The sequence below is a fragment of the Otolemur garnettii genome, unplaced genomic scaffold (genome assembly GCF_000181295.1).
Source record: "Otolemur garnettii isolate 467f Iridium unplaced genomic scaffold, OtoGar3 scaffold00198, whole genome shotgun sequence".
Taxonomy (NCBI): Eukaryota; Metazoa; Chordata; class Mammalia; order Primates; family Galagidae; genus Otolemur; species Otolemur garnettii.
Window position 1 is genome coordinate 2,001,211 of NW_003852593.1, and position 18,051 is coordinate 2,019,261.

General features: G+C 48.4%; 1 protein-coding gene across 1 annotated transcript in view; it reads left to right on the forward strand.

Annotated features, from left to right (window-relative positions):
- HTT (huntingtin) overlaps positions 1-18,051 on the forward strand; it is a 152,692-nt gene that overhangs the window by 124,588 nt on the left and 10,053 nt on the right. The window contains exons 51-60 of the mRNA XM_012812276.2: positions 1,137-1,314; positions 2,493-2,591; positions 5,511-5,698; positions 7,730-7,856; positions 10,532-10,632; positions 11,572-11,726; positions 12,137-12,276; positions 13,920-14,002; positions 16,114-16,244; positions 16,330-16,459. Of these exons, the coding sequence (XP_012667730.2) occupies positions 1,137-1,314; positions 2,493-2,591; positions 5,511-5,698; positions 7,730-7,856; positions 10,532-10,632; positions 11,572-11,726; positions 12,137-12,276; positions 13,920-14,002; positions 16,114-16,244; positions 16,330-16,459 (1,332 nt within the window). The remainder of the gene's footprint in view (positions 1-1,136; positions 1,315-2,492; positions 2,592-5,510; positions 5,699-7,729; positions 7,857-10,531; positions 10,633-11,571; positions 11,727-12,136; positions 12,277-13,919; positions 14,003-16,113; positions 16,245-16,329; positions 16,460-18,051) is intronic.

An 18,051-nucleotide genomic window follows, 5' to 3' on the forward strand; every position in this document is an offset into this window, starting at 1 on the left:
GACAGAGGCTCAAGCTGTCTCCCTGGGTAGCATGCCCTGGCATTACAATTCCTGGCTTAAGTGATTCTCTTACCTCAGCCTCCCAAGTAGCTGGGGCTACAGGCGCCCACCACAATGCCCAGCTATTTTTTTTTTTTTTTGGTTGTAGTTGTCTTTCTGGTTTGGTAGGCCTGGGCTGGATTCAAATCCACCAGCTCTGGTATATGTGGCTGGCACCTTAGCCACTTGAGCTATAAATGCTGAGCTGGATCCTAATTCTTGTTTTTGTGTGTTTGTGTTAGCACTTACAATTAGCTCCCAAAACATGCATAGGCCTAAATCTCTAAAGAGCCAGGCTGTGCCACTTGCCCTCAGCACAGCACCATGGCTGACCCAGGAGGGCTTTGTCTGCCACTTCACACCAGAGGGAGGGAGGTCTTCCGTGGGTGTCGTGCAGTCGTTGACAGGGTGATGAGGAAACACATGCTCTGGACCAGGTTGAGTCAGGCTGTCTGTCCTCCCTGTCCTCATTCAGGTTTCAGCTTAAGGGGAGGGTGGGAATGCAGCTATGAGATGATAGAGCAGGGTGATTGCTGCTACTGTGCTCTATGCCACTGTGTGTAGGGTGACGCCCCTAATGCACGTCATCTTGTAAGATGGGCTGTGTTGTTCCCATCTTACAGATGAGGAAAGCAAGGTTTAGGGAGGTTCAGACACCTGCCCAGGTTCACCCAGTGGGGAAGTGGCAGTTTGGCATTTGAACCTAAGTTCTGTTGTTCCCAGAGCTCATGCTCTGAAATGCAGTCTCTGTGTTTATGATAGCAGCTACCCTGGCCTCTTGCCTGGTGGTGATGTGGCCCAGGAGCATTTTCTAAAAGAGAAGTGCCCCTGACACTGAAAGATAAAGGAGGGGCCAGAGTCAGGAGGGGCATTCTGGCAGAAAAGGGGCTGGAACTCTGGGGAATCACGGGGTCTGGACTGAGTGTAAGGGAGCCTGGGATGGCAGTGGGGACAGCTAGGTCAAAGCTGTGCTTGCTGGAATGGCCTCTGGGTGCTCTGGACAGTTCCCCACAGCTGAGGGCTGCCCTGCTTCCCTGTAGGCCGCATGACACAGAGTACGCGTGGAGCCGTTCCTGAACACAGCTCTTCCCCTTTAGGCCCTGTCATGGCATCTAATCCACGAGCAGATCCCACTGAGTCTGGACCTCCAAGCAGGGCTGGACTGCTGCTGCCTGGCTCTACAGCTGCCCAGCCTCTGGAGTGTAATCGCCTCCACAGAGTCCGTGACCCACGCCTGCTCCCTCATCCACTGTGTGCACTTCATCTTGCGAGCCAGTGAGTGCAAGTTCATGAGTGGGTTTTATCCTGGGTCAAGTGAACCAGTAATCAGCAACAAATGAAGTTCTCAAACATTTTTATTCTGTGGCATTTATTGCAAGGTACTAAGTTAGGAACTGGGAGTAAAGTGTGTCTTCGAGTCTGCAAAAATTTAACTTGAATTTGCTTTTCCAGTCATTTTGTACAGATTTTGGCATTACAGCTGTCCTAAAAACTGCCAAATTTTATGTCCCTTTGATCTTTGGTCTTAGTTATTCAAAAGATGACTTGTTTTCTGTTGGCACTGAAATGCTTGTTTCTATAATGCATCATAACAGTAATATGCTATAAAGTAAAAGTAGCTGATTCTTTCCAAGGGCAGTATCCTCAACAAGGGTCATGAGCCAAAACTTTTAAAAAGGTGGATGTTACAGTTTGTATATTAGAGGGTGTTTTGAAGTTTTGTGTTTTAAAATTAAACATTGTAGAGTGGTGTCTGGATGTTTATCATTGTTTCCATCTGTGCATTTGTAGGCAACTTGAAAATGAAGATCCAAGGATTCATTTTTAAAAGCCAGACTTCTGGCTCGGCGCCTGTGGCTCAAGCGGCTAAGGCGCCAGCCACATACACCTAAGGTGGCAGGTTCAAATCTAGCCCAGGCCCGCCAAACAACAATGATGGCTGCAACAAAAAAAATAGCCAGGCGTTGTGGCGGGCGCCTGTGGTCCCAGCTACTTGGGAGGCGGAGGCAGGAGACTCGCTTGAGCCCAGGAGTTAGAGGTTGCTGTGCTGTGATACCATGGCACTCTACCCCAGGGGGACAGCTTGAGGCTCTGTCTAAAAAAAAAAAAAAAATAACAGACTTCTTGGGGGTTGTAGTGATGCTTTTAGCAATAATGAATTGTGAGTAGTCTAATAAAAGCCTTCAGGGTGAGAGAGGGCAAACAGTAGCCAGTGGCAAGATTAGAATCTGAATGTAGACACACAACTCCTCATACATTCACGATGATCCCAGAGTTTGGTACCTGAGTCTGGTGTTGCCTATTTGTCTACAATCAATTCTAGGTAATTGAGACCTCATTTGACATAGTCTATCCCTTTGAATTTTGGTGAAGCTACACAAATGTGAAATTTTGAATAAAGAGGACTGATTAGGGTGTTGGAAGGTCTTGTGTTTGTTCTGCTGTGCTCACAGTTGCCGTGCAGCCTGGAGAGCAGCTTCTTAGTCCAGAAAGAAGGCCCAGCGCACCGAAGGACACCAGAGGGGAGGGTGAAGTGGATCCCAACACACAGAGTGAGTCTCAGGACCCATTTTTCCCACTTAAGTTTCTTTGGGGGCTTAAGAATCTTCTAAGTGGTAAACTTAAAAAAAACTTGTAAGTGGTAACTGTGCATTGGACTCAGGAAAATATGCTCTACTCAGCTGCGTCCTGCTGCTTCTCTCTGAACCCGAGCGGGATTTAGTCCATCTTCCCTTGGCTTAAGTCCCTGGCTCCATGAGTCTGTCTTTGACTCAGCGGGTAGCTGGGGAAATCCTCCTGGATGTGCTTCATCCCTCAGACAGGGTCTGCACCCTTCCTCTGGAAGGCCACTTTCCACATGATGGCGGTTATTCTGAGCTCCTGAGGGCAGGGAATGCATTTCTCTTCTTTGTGTTCTCAGAAATTAATGCTTGGGGGTGGGAGGAAGGAGTTAATGCTTGGCCTATATAAGTGATGAACAAATGTTTATCAAGTGATGAATCAATACATAGAAACACTAAGGGACTTGAAGCTGGTGGGAATGCTCATGTGAATAGTTGGTACACAGAGCGTCTGTTTCAGCTGTCTCCTCGGTGGATTTCTTTAATTCAGAATTAATGCGAGGGTACAAACAACTAGGTTACAATATTTGCATTTATTAGATAGAGTCCCTCTTGTATTATGTCCTGCATCTAAAAGGTGTGCCATATACACTTACATTATGCTTGTTAAGTGGGAGTAGGTTTTTTTTTTAAAGACACAGAGTCCCACTCTATCCCCCAGGCCCTAGTGTAGTCATAACTCATTGCAACCTGGAGCTCCTAAACTCAGAGGATCATCCTGCCTCAGCCCTAGAGTAGCTAGGACAACAGGTGCATTCCACCACATCTGACTAGTTTTTAAATTTTTTTGTAGACGCAGGGTCTCTCTGTGTTGCCCAGGCTGATCCCAGACTCCTGGCCTCAAGCAACCCTCCTGTCTTAGACTCCTGAAGTGATTACAGGTGTGAGCCACCATGCCCAGGCATTGGATTTTTTAAAAGAAAATGCCTGCTTACAGAAAAAAATCCAGCTCCATCTCTACAAAAAAATAGGAAAGTTAGCCAGTTGGTGGTAGGCACCTATAGTCTCAGGTACTTGGGAAGCTGAGGCAGAAGGATCACTCGAACCAGGAGTCAGAAGTTACTGTGAGCTATGATGACACCATGGCATTGTAGCTTGGGTAACAGAGATTCTGTCTCAAAAAAAGAAAGGAAACGCCAAACCTAAATCCTAACTATTTAAACCAATTTTAGACTTAGATACGTACTACAGCTTTTCATGTACTTTCCTCCTGATTCTAGAGTAGACATTTAAATAGGGAAATGGTCTCAATATGCTGGTTGGAAGGAAAATTTTTTGCCCATGTGACTCCTTATCCTCACAGGGCCCTCCAGGCTACCGGGGCCATCTGAACTCCTTTCTCCCAGCTGCTGGTTGAGAATGCCACCTGCAGCCTGTCCCGCGCAAAGATGAGGAGACACCCCACCAGTGGCCCCATCCTTTTCATGGAACATTCTTACTTGGAATACCCAGCATGCCTTTCATTCATAACTGTCTAAATGCTTTTCGTGCTAGCTTTCGAGCAGTCCTGTCTTCAGTCTTAGGCGTATATTTTTTTCTTCCATTTCCTTGTTCAAGGTTTTGTGGTTGCAGAGTCACCCAAAAGCATCAGCGTTTTCAATACATGGTGGGTTTTTATGCAGACCCTCTGAGGTTCCCTCAGCCTTTAGTTTGTAAGTTCATGATTTCTGTTGCTACCTGAGGACCGTGACAGCACCCACATGCGTGGCCTTTTCTAGCGGAGTGGTAGCTCCAGGTGTTTCTCCTGGGCTCCTGTGGTGAGCACAGGAGCAGCCCCAACCTCACAGGCTGGTGTGAGGACCCAGGACATTAAGCACCCTGAGTACCTGGGAGGTCTGGTCTTGTTATAAGTGCACAGCAGATACTACGAGGATTGTAGTTATAATTTGAATTTTTTGGCTCTAAAATACCGAGACATTTCCAGTGTTAGGGTCACAGTGGCAGCCCCGCTAGCCAGAGTGCCCCCAGTTTGGGCTAATGTGACTGTGCTTGTTCCTCACAGTCGTCTTTAGGCCACTAAATTCAGTTCTGGCCTGAGGAAGAAGTTTGGTGGGGTTTTTTTTTAAATTATCTTGATAGGATGATACTTTCAAAAGTTGGCCAATAAATATTAAAGCCGGCCTCATTTTTCTTAGCTTGGGGCTTGATTCCTTAAGTCCAATAAGAATTCTTTCTCTGTATTAGGAAGTCGCCTAAACTGTTGAATCTCATGGACTATGGATACGGTCCATCTACTATACATTTATCAACTCAACAAATAATTTTTTAGAACATACAATATGGCAGACTCAGAGTGAATAAGGAACAGTCCCTGCCTTCAAGACACTGACAGGCCAGTGCTGTGGTTCTTTCTAAGGGTATGGAGTTTTCCTCAACATTCTGCCTCAGGAGTTCCATCAGAACCCCCACCCATCAATCACCGCAATCCAGGGGAGAGAGTGAAACAGGGGTTACAATGTGGTTTCTTTGCATATTAGCTTAGGGACAAGCAGAGTCCTGGGAGACCCTGAGGAAGCTGGAGAGCAGGGGAGGTGTCCTAAGGGAAGTGTTTGAAGCTAAGGGCCACTGGGCTGCATTTGTGTGTTAGCAAGCTACAGCTGGCTGCGTCATGGATGGTGGGCAAGAGGGCTGGGGACTAAGGCAGAGCTCAGGTTCAAGACCATTGTAGCAATCCTAGCAGAAATGGAGAGAATCGCATGCTTTGGGTGATAGGCAGGAGGTGAGATGCACAGGCTTTTGGGACAAGTAGAATCCACATACTGGCTTGAGCACTGGGGAGGTGGTGCCTTCTGTACTGTTTGGGGTGTGTTCTGACAGAAAGTCCTTTCTTGACCGCGGGTGCTTGTTCAGATCCCCAGTATGTCACCTCAGCCTGCGAGATGATAGCAGAAATGGTGGAGTCTCTGCAGTCGGTATTGGCCTTGGGTCACAAGAGGAATAGCAGTGTGCCAGCGTTTCTCACCCCTGTGCTCAAGAATATCGTCATCAGCCTGGCCCGCTTACCCCTCGTCAACAGCTACACGCGTGTGCCCCCCCTGGTGAGTCTGTTGTTCCCTTATAGAAGACCAAAGCAAGGCGAAGTACACAGGCTGCCTGGGGCCAAGCTGGGCCTGCTGCAGTGGTGAGGGAGTCTCTTCTACTCAGACGCTGCCTTGCTAGATGCTGCCTTGCTGTGGCCAGACGTCTCCTGGCCTGTGGTTTTGACACCTGTCTGGTTCCCTCAGGTGTAATGTGTGGTAGAAATACTGGTTAAAGTGTTAACATCACTAAGATTTTATCTCCCACCCATGGATTCTAAAGTAGACCAGTTTGTTTAATGGCAGACGAGTAGTTATACCCCCTCACGTGAGTGTCTTCCTCTAATTGTGGTCACCTTTGGAGATTATTCATGCATTTTGCTATAACCACTTTTGCAATTCCTTTTTTGAAATGTCTTCAGAATCAATTAAAAATAGGAAATGTTGACCAGGATTCTTGTTTTCAGACAACATAAAGAGCTTAGCTTGAGAAAGGTGCAGGTTGGTGGGTGTGGACTGCCCTCTCTCCCATGAAATTACATCAGCCCCCAGCCTGTGGAAGTAAGAGGAGGAATGAATTCCTTACTGGCAAGAGTCCTCCTCCAGCAGGACAGAGGCTTGAATCAGTAGGAAAATTTGGCCAGAACACAAAGCCAAGTCCCCAGGGAAGGTGCTTGTTTCTGCCTGTCAACGGGCCTGTCAGGTATGCAAGACTGGGGAGCCTACAGCCAGGAAGGTGTGTTTGCTTGACTCTAAGGGATAAGAAAGGTTTTGCCATGGGGCATGAAGGTATTCCAGATGGGGGCTTATTCCAAGGAAAATCCCGGTGGCCTGGCTATCTAGACCAATTGCTGAGCAGGGGCTTTGGGCCTTTCTGAGAAGGGAGCAGGAGGAGCTGCCGGGGAAGCAGCTGTCATCGCTGCATGGGCTGCGCTTTCTGCCCTTTTCTCTGAGCACCAGGGATCACTGCAGGTTCTGAGACAGCCACTGCTTCTCTAGAGGGGCTCAGGGAGTTCCTGCAGGAAGGCACAGTCTAGATCAGGGGTCCTCAAATTTTTTAAACAGGGGGCCAGTTCACTGTCCCTCAGACTGTTGGAGGGCCGGACTATGGACCCTGGGATGAGTCGGCTGCTAAGCAGGACAGGCAGTGGTGGCAAAAACACCTGGCAGGCCGTATAAATGTCCTAGGCGGGCCACAGTTTGAGGACACCTAGTCTAGATAGAGGTCACACTGTCTGGAACGTCCTAAGGACACACTGGCACAGGCTGCATGCTGGAGGTAGTATTCCTCCCGTAAGCTCTCCAGCCACATCACTGAGGGGTGCCCTGATTGGAAAGGCCTCTGTGATGGGCACTGCCAGGTCTCCCTCTGGATATGCACCCATGGGTTTTGAGGCTCAGGGGAGCGTTAACAGATAGATATAGAGGCTTTCCTGTGGTGAGGTGAGGGCTAGCTGACTATTAATGTAGATAGAGCCCCTTGGCCCACAGACAGACTGTATGTGCCACTTGGGTCCTCTGTCACCTCATGGAAGGGATGTCAGCTGAGCCTGCGGCTGGAACAGGGGACCCTCTGTGCACAGTGCTTGTGTGAGCACTTCATGCACAGGGAACTGAGCTTCATGGAGTTCACAGAAAGGGACACATGGATCTCTTGTGCCTGCTGCCAGTAAATACTTATGTGTAAGGCTGAACTTGACTCAGGCTTGCCTTTGTCCCCACATGCCATCTGTCAGTTGTGGGTGTGTGGTGCTACCTGTAACTCCTGCCCACAACCTCTCTAGCACCGTCAGTGAGCAGCCTGCCTCAGTGGGGTGTGTGGCAGAACCTGGAGCCAGGTGGCTCAGGGGGCAGACTCAGGCCAGGGACTCAGAGCCATGTTCTGTAGAAGGTAGGTGCCCGGTCCCTTGGAATGTCTGGGGAGTCACATGGAGGCAGGTTCTGCCTGGCAGGAAGGATACCTGGCTGGGAGCAGTGGCCTATCTTGGTTTCCTCATGGTATGGCTGTCTTGGCTCAACTGGGGTAATGTTCTTTCTTTTTCATCTTTTCAGGTGTGGAAGCTTGGGTGGTCACCCAAACCAGGAGGGGATTTTGGCACAGCATACCCAGAGATCCCCGTGGAGTTTCTCCAAGAAAAAGAAGTCTTCAAGGAGTTCATCTACCGAATCAACACACTAGGTACCCTTGCAATCTCTCGTGCGGGGTCACCTTACATCTCATTTATCTACCATGAGGAAACCCAAAGCTCCAGTGCTGAACTTTTCTCTTTTGATTCCAAAAATGATTTGGGGTCATGAGAATGATAAAAACCCACATGAATCCATTTTGTAGTGTATAGCAAACCAAAACTCCCCATTATACTCAGAAATTAGGTTCAAATTTCAGTCTATGTGAGTTTAATCCCAGAGGCTTTTTTCTGCCAAGCTTGTTTGAAGTCAGGAAGTGTGCATGTAATTGATAAGAGGAAGCCAGTTTCTGCCTTCTTGTTAGGCACTTAAGATAACAGTGGCAGCGATTGTCTTGGAATGTTTCCTATGTTCCCAGCCTAATGCCATCTTCTCAAAATGTAGAATGAGCAGATAGGGACAGATGTTAGTTCGAGTCTCTGGCTACTCACCTTCCTCAGGAGCCAGAGGGTAGAATGCACAGGTCAACCAGGAGCACAGATAGCCCTGGCTCTGCTGCAAACCTTTAGCTGAACAGGGAGATCATTTAATCTGTAGGACCTTAGTTTTGTTGTCTGTAAAATGGGAAACATTGTTGACCATTCATGGGAAAAACTCTTTTGCAGATTTAGTCTTTTTTTTTTTATTGAGACAAGAGTCTCATTGTGTCGCCTTTGGAAGTGTGCTGTGGCATCACTGCTCAGAGCAACCTCAAACTCTTGGGCTTAAGCAATTCTCTTGCCTTAGCCTCCTAAGTAGCTGGGACTACAGATGCCTGCTATAACGCCTGGTTATTTTATTGTTGTTGTTGTTGCAGTTGTCATTGTTTAGTAGGCCGGGGCTGGGTTTGAACCTGCCAGCGTTGGTGTATGTGGCTTGTGCCCTAACCACTAAGCTACAGGTGCCAAGCTGGAATTGTTGCAGATTTAGAAATTAAAAAGAGATACACATAGCATCTCAAAAAATGATGGCATTAGTAGTGTTCTTATCAGGATTCTTCTCTTTTTTCTGAAGAACAATACAGGTTGTCCCTTTTTGCCTCCATTTTACAACTAGAGGTATGATCTGATGGTGGGATTGTAATCAATAAATTCTTGACGGCTGTGCCCTGCCATGGTGTTGCCTGGAAAGTTCGTGTCATGTCCTAGAAAGTCCAGCATGGCACTGACTCCACCGTTGGGTCCACCCTAGTCCCTCAGGCTTTTGCAGATTTTGTGTTTATTTTTATTCTAGATGGTTCTAGCAGCAGACACCTTACTACTTCCCCTTTCCCTTTAGTCAACTAGACAGTTAATCATCCTACCCGAATAAATCTGAGCAGGTCTCTAAAGCCACGTACCTCGGGAGCTTCTCTTCTGTCTTGTCCTTAAAGGTATTATCAGGTAGCCTCCTGGTCTCCCCTTTTTCTTACTTAAGCATCCTCATGTTTGAATGGCCAGTCAGACACACATAACCCAAGACAAGTCCACAGTCCATTTCTGATATTCACCTTTGCTCTTACCCATTTTTCCTTTGTTTTCTCATTTTTCCTTATGTAAATTATCATACATGTTTGTCACTGTGTATCTGTCCAGATCTAAATCTGTCTCCCACCCCGTTCTGTGTCCAGTTTACCAAGGAGAACCTGTTGTTCAGTGCACTAATCCTCCCATCCTCAGCATCACAGCCTGTCCCTCCCTGTCCCTCTGGGCTTGCCATGAGTGACACAGTGACCATCCCCTGGGTTATGATGAGGACTTTCAGCACAGCCCTCAAAAACAACCATTCATGAGGTGCCACTTTGAATGTAGGTCGTTGATGACAGTTCTTTTTTTTTTTTTTTTGAGACGGAGCCTCAAGCTATCCCCCTGGGTAGAGTGCCATGGCATCACAGCTCACAGCAACCTCCAACTCCTGGGCTCAAGCGAGTCTCCTGCCTCAGCCTCCCAAGTAGCTGGGACTACAGGTGCCTGCCACAACGCCTGGCCATTTTTGGGTTGCAGCCATCATTGTTGTTTGGTGGGCCCGGGCTAGGGATTCGAACCCGCCACCTTAGGTGTATGTGGCTGGCTGGCGCCTTAGCCGCTTGAGCCACAGGCACCGAGCCGATGACAGTTCTTGAGAAGGGTCTGTCAGAGCTGCTTACCCTGAATATTTGTTTCTTATCTGATACATTCTTTTTTGATTTGTTCTTCCAGGCAGGGTCAGAGAAACCACTGCTTTGACTTTTCAATCCTAACAGCTTTCCTAAGAGAGTCCTCATACCACACAATTCACCCTCAGAGTGGTCTCCAGAGTGGGGGGTTGTGCATCCAATCTCAGGGCTGGGTGTAAGAAAGACTGTTAGCCCCTCTGGTGAGTGGCTCTAGCCCTACTCAGGTGTAGCCTATGTGGTGGTCCCTGCACTGTCTTTGAGTCTACAAGCTGGGCTGACTAGGCTGCCCAGGCTAGAAGCTGCTTGCACTGTCCACATGTTGTGTGGCTGAAACTGCACAGCTGCCTTCGGTGTGCTTCTGTTTTCTTGTTGCTAAAATGGAGAGAATTGTCCTCTATATCCAAGAATTGCTATTAGGATTAAAGTATTTACCGTCTGAGGTGGCCTTGGTGCTGTGCCATTTCCAGAGGTAATACCCTGTCAGCATAGCTATCAACGTTCCCTGGACACACCCAGACATCAAATTCTGTCTGATGTAACATTTGTATTTGTAGGATGGACCAGTCGTACCCAGTTTGAAGAAACGTGGGCCACCCTCCTTGGTGTCCTGGTGACCCAGCCCCTTGTGATGGAACAGGAGGAGAGCCCACCAGAGGTGAGACTCGCAGCCCTGTCTTCGCTGGCAAGCAGGCAGGAACTGAGCTTGCGCTGGTGGGCAAAGAGAGGCAGCAAGCTGACAACCTCTGTCTTGCCTTATTATTGTCAAAGAACAGCCAGATTGTGCTTTGACTGATGTTGCATAACAGAGACAACTCTCCCTGGGGGTTGGGGTCTGAGCCTGCCCAGGGCTGGAATGCATTTTGTTATGGTACATTAGATGTTAGGGTCAGGAAGGCTGTGCCCTTTCTCTGGTTCTGTTTACTTATCAATATTCAGAAAAGTGGGCTCGGCGCCTGTGGCTCAACCGGCTAGGGCGCCAGCCACGTACACCTAAGGTGACGGGTTCGAATCCCCAGCCCGGACCCGCCAAACAACAATGACGGCTGCAGCCAAAGAATGGCCGGGCGTTGTGGCGGGCGCCTGTGGTCCCAGCTACTTGGGAGGCGGAGGCGGGAGACTCGCTTGAGCCCAGGAGTTGGAGGTTGCTGTGAGCTGTGATGCCACGGCACTCTACCCAGGGGGACAGCTTGAGGCTCTGTCTCAAAAAAAAAAAAAAAAAAAAAAATATTCAGAAAAGTGTGGGCTGATTAAATTAAAATGAAAGGGCACTTTATAAAGACCTTGCATAGTTAGTACCTGGTTTTATTTTTTAATTGTTCTCCAGTGATTTTATTAGGCCTCTTGAAGTGTTAATGTACGTAAATAAAATGTGATGTTGATAACAGCCATGCTCTGGTAAAGCAAAGCCCAAGTTATGGACATCCTGGGACGTGAGCCCTGGACTCTGACAGAGGTGCAGGATGAACTTGAGAAATGACCACTCAGGGCTCCTCTCCCTGAGAGGCCATGTGGGCTGAGGGTTCTAGACACAAGTGGGGGAAGAACTGGTTGTTGGGGCCTTGCTGCTCATGTTCACGTATGGGTGTCCTTCTAGGAAGACACGGAAAGGACCCAGATTAATGTCCTGGCCGTGCAAGCCATCACCTCCCTGGTGCTCAGTGCGATGACTGTGCCTGTGGCCGGCAACCCAGCTGTGAGCTGCTTGGAGCAGCAGCCGCGAAACAAGCCCCTGAAAGCTCTGGACACCAGGTTTGCCTGAGTCCCCCGAGTCTTCGGGGTGTAGCTAGTGCTAAGGACAGGGAGGGTCCCCCTCAAGTGACTAGCAGCTTCAACATGGCCCTCCTTATTGCCAGAATTAAAAACAAAAGCACTGTGCACATGGCCTTACTGCAAGTGGTGCTGATCCAAAAGTGAGTTTATGGCCACTCGGGTTGAAAAGGCAACGTGAACCTCGTGGGGCTTGGGTGTCATTGAGTGTTCTGGGCAGACTCTGATAGGATGCCCACAGGGGATTCACAGGCAGAAATTCACTTATACAGAGAGTTTCATTTCATATTGCACCAGATGGATTTTGACAAAGCAGAGGGAAAATTCAGTGTTTGTCACTTGTGTGGTTTTGAAGGAAGCAAGATTCTCTTCACCTTTGTTCTGAACGTTAGGTTTGGGAGGAAGCTGAGTGTTATCCGTGGGATTGTTGAGCAGGAGATTCAAGCAATGGTTTCAAAGCGAGAGAACATTGCCACTCATCATTTGTACCAGGCGTGGGATCCTGTCCCTTCTCTGTCTCCGGCCACTACAGGTACCTGGGGGAAGGGCTGTGGGTGAGGCTGGAACAAGTATGACTGGCCTTCCATACCTGTCAGGAAGGACGGCCTGAGGGCGGCTTGACGTCAAGCCTGGTGTCAGAATCTCTTTCAGGACTGGGAAAATCTCACAGTCTTGCTAAAATAACATCTAGAAATGTCTAGAAGCATTGTCTCTTGCCAGTCTAGTGGTGGGAAGAAGCAGAAGAGCTCTCAATGGCTGGAAGACTGGCAGTCTGTACGAGGTTTTGGTTTTTTTTTTTTTTTTTTGTGACAGAGCCTAAAGCTATTGCCCTGGGCGGAGGGCCATGACATCACAGTTCACAGCAACCTCCAACTCCTGGGCTTAAGCAATTCTATCTCTGCCTCCCAAGTAGCTGGGACTACAGGCACCCGCCACAATGCCCGGCTATTTTTTGGTTGCAGCTGTCGTTGTTTGGCAGGCCCAGGCTGGATTTGAACCCACCAGCTCAGGGTTGCAGCTGGAGCCTTAGCTGTTTGAACCACAGACGCCAAGCCTGTAGGAGGTTTAAATGCTGAATTAGTCACTCACATTAGAAAATGACCAGTTTGTCTAAACAGTCTGAGTCTCCAGCTTCTCATAAGAAGCCTTGCAAGGCAGGAACAAGCCTATGCTCTCTGGCAGCCTATGGCACTGGGGTGCTCTGGGTCAGCTCCCATGCCCCACACCTCTCCCTTGTCCCTGGACCTCGTGCCCCATGCTGGTGAAATGCAGGACTCTGCCCAGGCCTCCCAGCTAGTGTATCTGCCCTGTGACAGGCACTGGGATTTGCCATCCTGGGTTAAAAGAAAGGAATCTTTTGTTTGTTTATTTTTACACATTTTTTGTTAAGCAAACAGTATTTTAGAACAGTTTCTATGAGTCCCTTATTTTTAGGAATTTAAGAACCTGAATGCTTCATTTGCAAGAGCTGTGTGGAAGTGCAGTGTGTTACATGCCCCCAAACATTTATTGGGGGCATTGACTCAAACTGAGCACTATGAACTTGGGTGGCCATGGACCCAGCCCTCAAAGAACTTAGGGGACAGTAGGATCAATGAGAAACCACCTGTCATAGGAGACGTGGGGGGGGGGCTCTGGGGAACACAGGCAGACAGCGCCTGGAGTGGGTACTGCAGGGAGGGGGAAGACAGGCCCCTTGGGAGAGTATTAGCTCAGGACATTCAGCTGGGGACCAGTGCCCAGAATTGGGGGTGCCAGCAGAAGGAAGTAAAGGAGGTCATTTGGCCTGGGACACAGGGTATGGGGACATCACTCCACACCCTGCCCCTTCCAGGTGGGCCTGGACAACCTGGGCTCAAAAGCAGGGGTCCAAAAGGCACCGTCATCCAAAGTGGTTGTCTGGGCCTCACAGAGAGCTTTTCTGCTTGGACTGTAGCCTCATCTGCTATGCTGACTCTTAAGCTTTTTCCACTCAGCCCACAACTGGTTCCCATTCAGAGTCAGGAACTGAGGAATGCAAAGAAAAAGTGACAGTACCGCTTACCCACCAGCCCTGCCACTCCATGGGTTATACAGTGACATGCGGAATCCCCAGACCCCCAGGGCTCAGCACAGCCTTGGCCTACTTTGTTGGCAGGCCTGTGCGGGTGGCGCTCACAGTGCTGTCCTTCCTAGGTGCACTCATCAGCCACGACAAGCTGCTGTTGCAGATCAACCCTGAGCGGGAGCTGGGGAACATGAGCTACAAGCTCGGCCAGGTCAGTCTCACCAGCCCCATGTCCTGGCCTCTGCCTTAGTTGTCAGATGACCATTTAACACATCTGGGAGAAAACTTAAATGTAGAAGTTTTACTTTTGTTTTCATTTTTTAATTTTTCTTTATTGTTTTCTTTATTCCAAAAAGGTTTCTTAAGATATTTCATATACATGGAGGATGCTTAAAAAATATATACACATTTTAAGCAAGGAAAAAACTGTATTTGTAATACTCAGGTCACATTTGACTGCTGCAATTACAAGAGGTGCTTAACATGACTTGTATTCATCTCTTGTTACTGATATATATTGAGTATTATAATCCAATTTTTTCCTTTTATAAAATGTGTATAGATTTTTCTGGCACCCTCTGTATGTATAGAGATACATCTAAAAAATAGTGAAATGGTATGAGCTAGATGAGGGTAAGGACATGGGGTGGTGTCCGCTGGGTGGATGTGGACCCCACATGGACCCTGCTCTGATGGACCATAGACTGGGCCAGATGATGCTGGCTCTGAGGGGAGCACGGTGACAGATGGACGCGTGGCCCTTCCTGGCAGGTTGCATTGATCTGTACTTGAGGTGTTGGAGCACATGGTGGCACGTGTGTGGAGGGTGTGAGGAGTGCTCCCAGGAGGGCTGGCAGTGCTGGCTGGCCGTGCTCGCTGCTGCCTCTCTCTCACAGTGTCACCTGTTTGCTTAGAAGTCAGCAGTGCATGGTTGGTTTTGTTTCAGAAGATACCGGACAATGTTTAGAGACACTTGTTAGTTCTGAGGGCTTCCTGCTGTGTTTTGCATTCTAGGGTTATTTTTTCTTTTCTTCTTTTTTTTTTTTTTTTTTTTTTTTTGCAGTTTTTGGCTGGCACCCTACTCCTTGAGCCACAGGCACCACCTTGGGTTATATTTTTTTTATATATTATTTTTTTTTGAGACATAGTCTCTGTCACTCCAGGTAGGGTGCAGTGGTATCATCCTAGCTGATTGCAACCTCTTAAGCTCCTGAGCTCAAGTAGTCCTCCTGCCCTAGCCTCCCAGAATGCTAGGATTATAGGCATGAGCCACCACCCAACCATTGGGGTCTTTTTACTTTTTTAAAAAATTTAAACTTTTTTAAACATTTTTATTTTTTTTTTATTTTTATTATTTTATTTATTTATTTTTTTTTGAGACAGGAGCCTCAAGCTGTCCCCCTGGGTAGAGTGCCGTGGCATCTCAGCTCACAGCAACCTCCAACTCCTGGGCTCAAGCGAGTCTCCTGCCTCAGCCTCCCAAGTAGCTGGGACCACAGGCACCTGCCACAGCGCCCGGCTATTTTTTGGTTGCAGCCGTCATTGTTTGGCGGGCTGGGCTGGATTCAAACCTGCCACCTTGGGTGTACGGGTTAGCCACTTGAGCCACAGGCACCAAGCCTTTTTATTTTATTGTATTGTATTTTCTTTATTTCTTTATTTTTTGAGACAGAATCTGATTTTGTCACCCTCAGTAGAGTGAGATCATAGCTCACAGTAACCTCAAACTCTTGGCTCAAGTGATTCTCTTGCCTTAGTCTCCCAAGTACTGAGACTACAAGCGCTTGCCACAACGCCCAGCTCTGGCTCAGACTGGTCTCCAATCTATGAGCTCAGACAATCCACTAGCTCTGGCCTCCCTGAGTGCTGGGATTACAGGCCTGAGCCACTGCACCCAGCCCCGTTAGGGGCTTTTTAAAGCAAAGATTCAGGCAAAAGGGGTTTACTACACTACTGCCAGTTAGGGACCAGAATTGAAAAGAACTCTTGTGCTGATTTCGTGTTTTGCCAAGACTTCATTCAGATGTCACACAGGAGCTGAGTGTCCCTTAGAGCCTCTTTACCTCCTCAGCTGCTCCTGGGGGTTGACCACCTCTGTCTACTTTGTGAGGCTGGAGTGTTTGGCAGCAGTGCAGCCCCCGCCCCACCTGCTCTGTGGGCACCTCTGCCCGTAACCTGCTGGGGCTGAACAGTCCCATGCTGAGGGACGTGCCATTCAAATGGCAGCAGATGTGCTCAGTCCAGGGGGCCCAGGTTGCACTTGCCCACAAGGACTTGCCACCTTCACCTGGAGCACTGACCCGGCATCCTGTCCCTGTGCAGGTGTCCATACACTCTGTGTGGCTGGGGAACAACATCACACCCCTGAGGGAAGAGGAGTGGGATGAGGAAGAGGAGGAGGAGGCTGATGTCCCGGCACCATCATCACCACCCACATCTCCAGTCAACTCCAGGTTTCCCTTTGGGCTCTTAGTCGTGTAGTTTGCCAGGCGCTATTTAAAACATACCCTTCATCTCTCCTATCTCACATGTTTGCAGGAAGCACCGGGCTGGCGTTGACATCCACTCCTGCTCCCAGTTCCTGCTTGAGTTGTATAGTCGCTGGATCCTACCATCGAGCTCAGCCAGAAGGACCCCTGTCATCCTGATCAGTGAAGTGGTTCGATCGGTAAGCTTGCCGCACCCCCACCCCCTCCGCCTTCGTCCTTCCTCAAGCACGGATGTGTTCCTATGTGCCCCACACCCACACACATAGCTGGTGGTCTCTTGGGACTTATGTAAGAGCAGTTCTTATAAGCCACGGACACCAGATAATAAATGAGAATTTCCCAAATTGGCAAAGGCACAGTTTCTTCTGCTTCCAGTCCAGTGCAGGTTACGGTATTGTGGGTGTTCTGCGTAGCTGCCAGCTCTGAAGGCCCCATCCTCTTCTGTCCTCTAGGGCCTGCAGCGCATGGTCTCCAGCCTTGGGCCCCACCTGAGTTTTTTTGGTGTGTTTGTTTGAGATAGGGTCTTGCTCTGTCACCCACAATGAAGTGCAGTGGAGTGATCATAGCTCCCTGCATCCTTGAATTCTCGGACACTAGCTATCCTCCTACCACCTGGGTAACTGGAATACAGGACATGCCATCATGATGGCTAATTTTTTCTGTTTTTTGATGGAGGCAGGGTCTCACTCTTGCTCAGGCTGAAACTGAGTTCCTGACCTCAAGTGATCCTCCTGCCGCAGGCTCCCAGAGTGCTAGGGTTATAGGTGTGAGCCACCACACCTGGAGAAGTAGGCCCCATTTCTGAGAAGCAGCCATTCCAGACTGTTGGGCCAGGTCCTGCCACTCTTCACTTAGTGAGGACCCCAGAGGCATCTGTTTCTATGGGTTATTACCTATCAGGAGCCATAGGATTAGAAATAAAAATAAAGTTTTAAAAATGGTTGCTTACTAATCCGTTTGAAAATAATGATTAATTTTTGTTGTTGTTTTATTTTTACTTTTTTATTTTATTAAGTCAAATACACATAGATCATGAATACGTTCATGCATATGTGGGGTACAATGTGCTGGGTTTTTTTTATACAATCTGACATGGTTACATTAAACCAATCAACATAGCTTTCACCTCATTTACTAATGATTATTGTGCCAAACATCTGTGTTCTACACTTCACAGATTTGACTTGTACCTTTGTCATATGCTCCATAGATGGGTGGTGATGTTGTTTTAGACAGAGTCCCAAGCTGTTGCCCTTGTTAGAGTGATATGGCGTCACAGCTCACAGTAACCTCAAACTTGGGCTTAAGCAATTCTTGCTTCAGCTTCCCAGGTAGCTAGAACTACAGGCACCCGCCATAATACCTGACTTTTTTTTTTCTTCTTGGTTGTAGTTATCGTTGTTGTTTGGCAGGCCTGGGCTGGATTAGAACCTGTCAGCATTGGTGTATGTGGCTGGCACCCTAGCCACTTGAGCTATAGGCACTGAGCCACTTGATGATTTTCTTAAGACTGGTGAGAACAGCTTTATTTTTACATATTTGCACATCTTTTTTGTGCAACCCTTACCCGGGCTTTTGAGGGCCTGTCCCCATACACTGTAGAAGGGCTTGGTATTTGAAAATAAATAAGTAGGGGCTCGGCACCTATGGCTCAAGCAACTAAGGCGCCAGCCACATGCACCTGAGTTAGCAGGTTCAAATCCAGCCTGCGCCTGCTAAACAACGAGGGTTGCAACCAAAAATGGCCAGGCATTGTGGCGGGTGCCTGTAA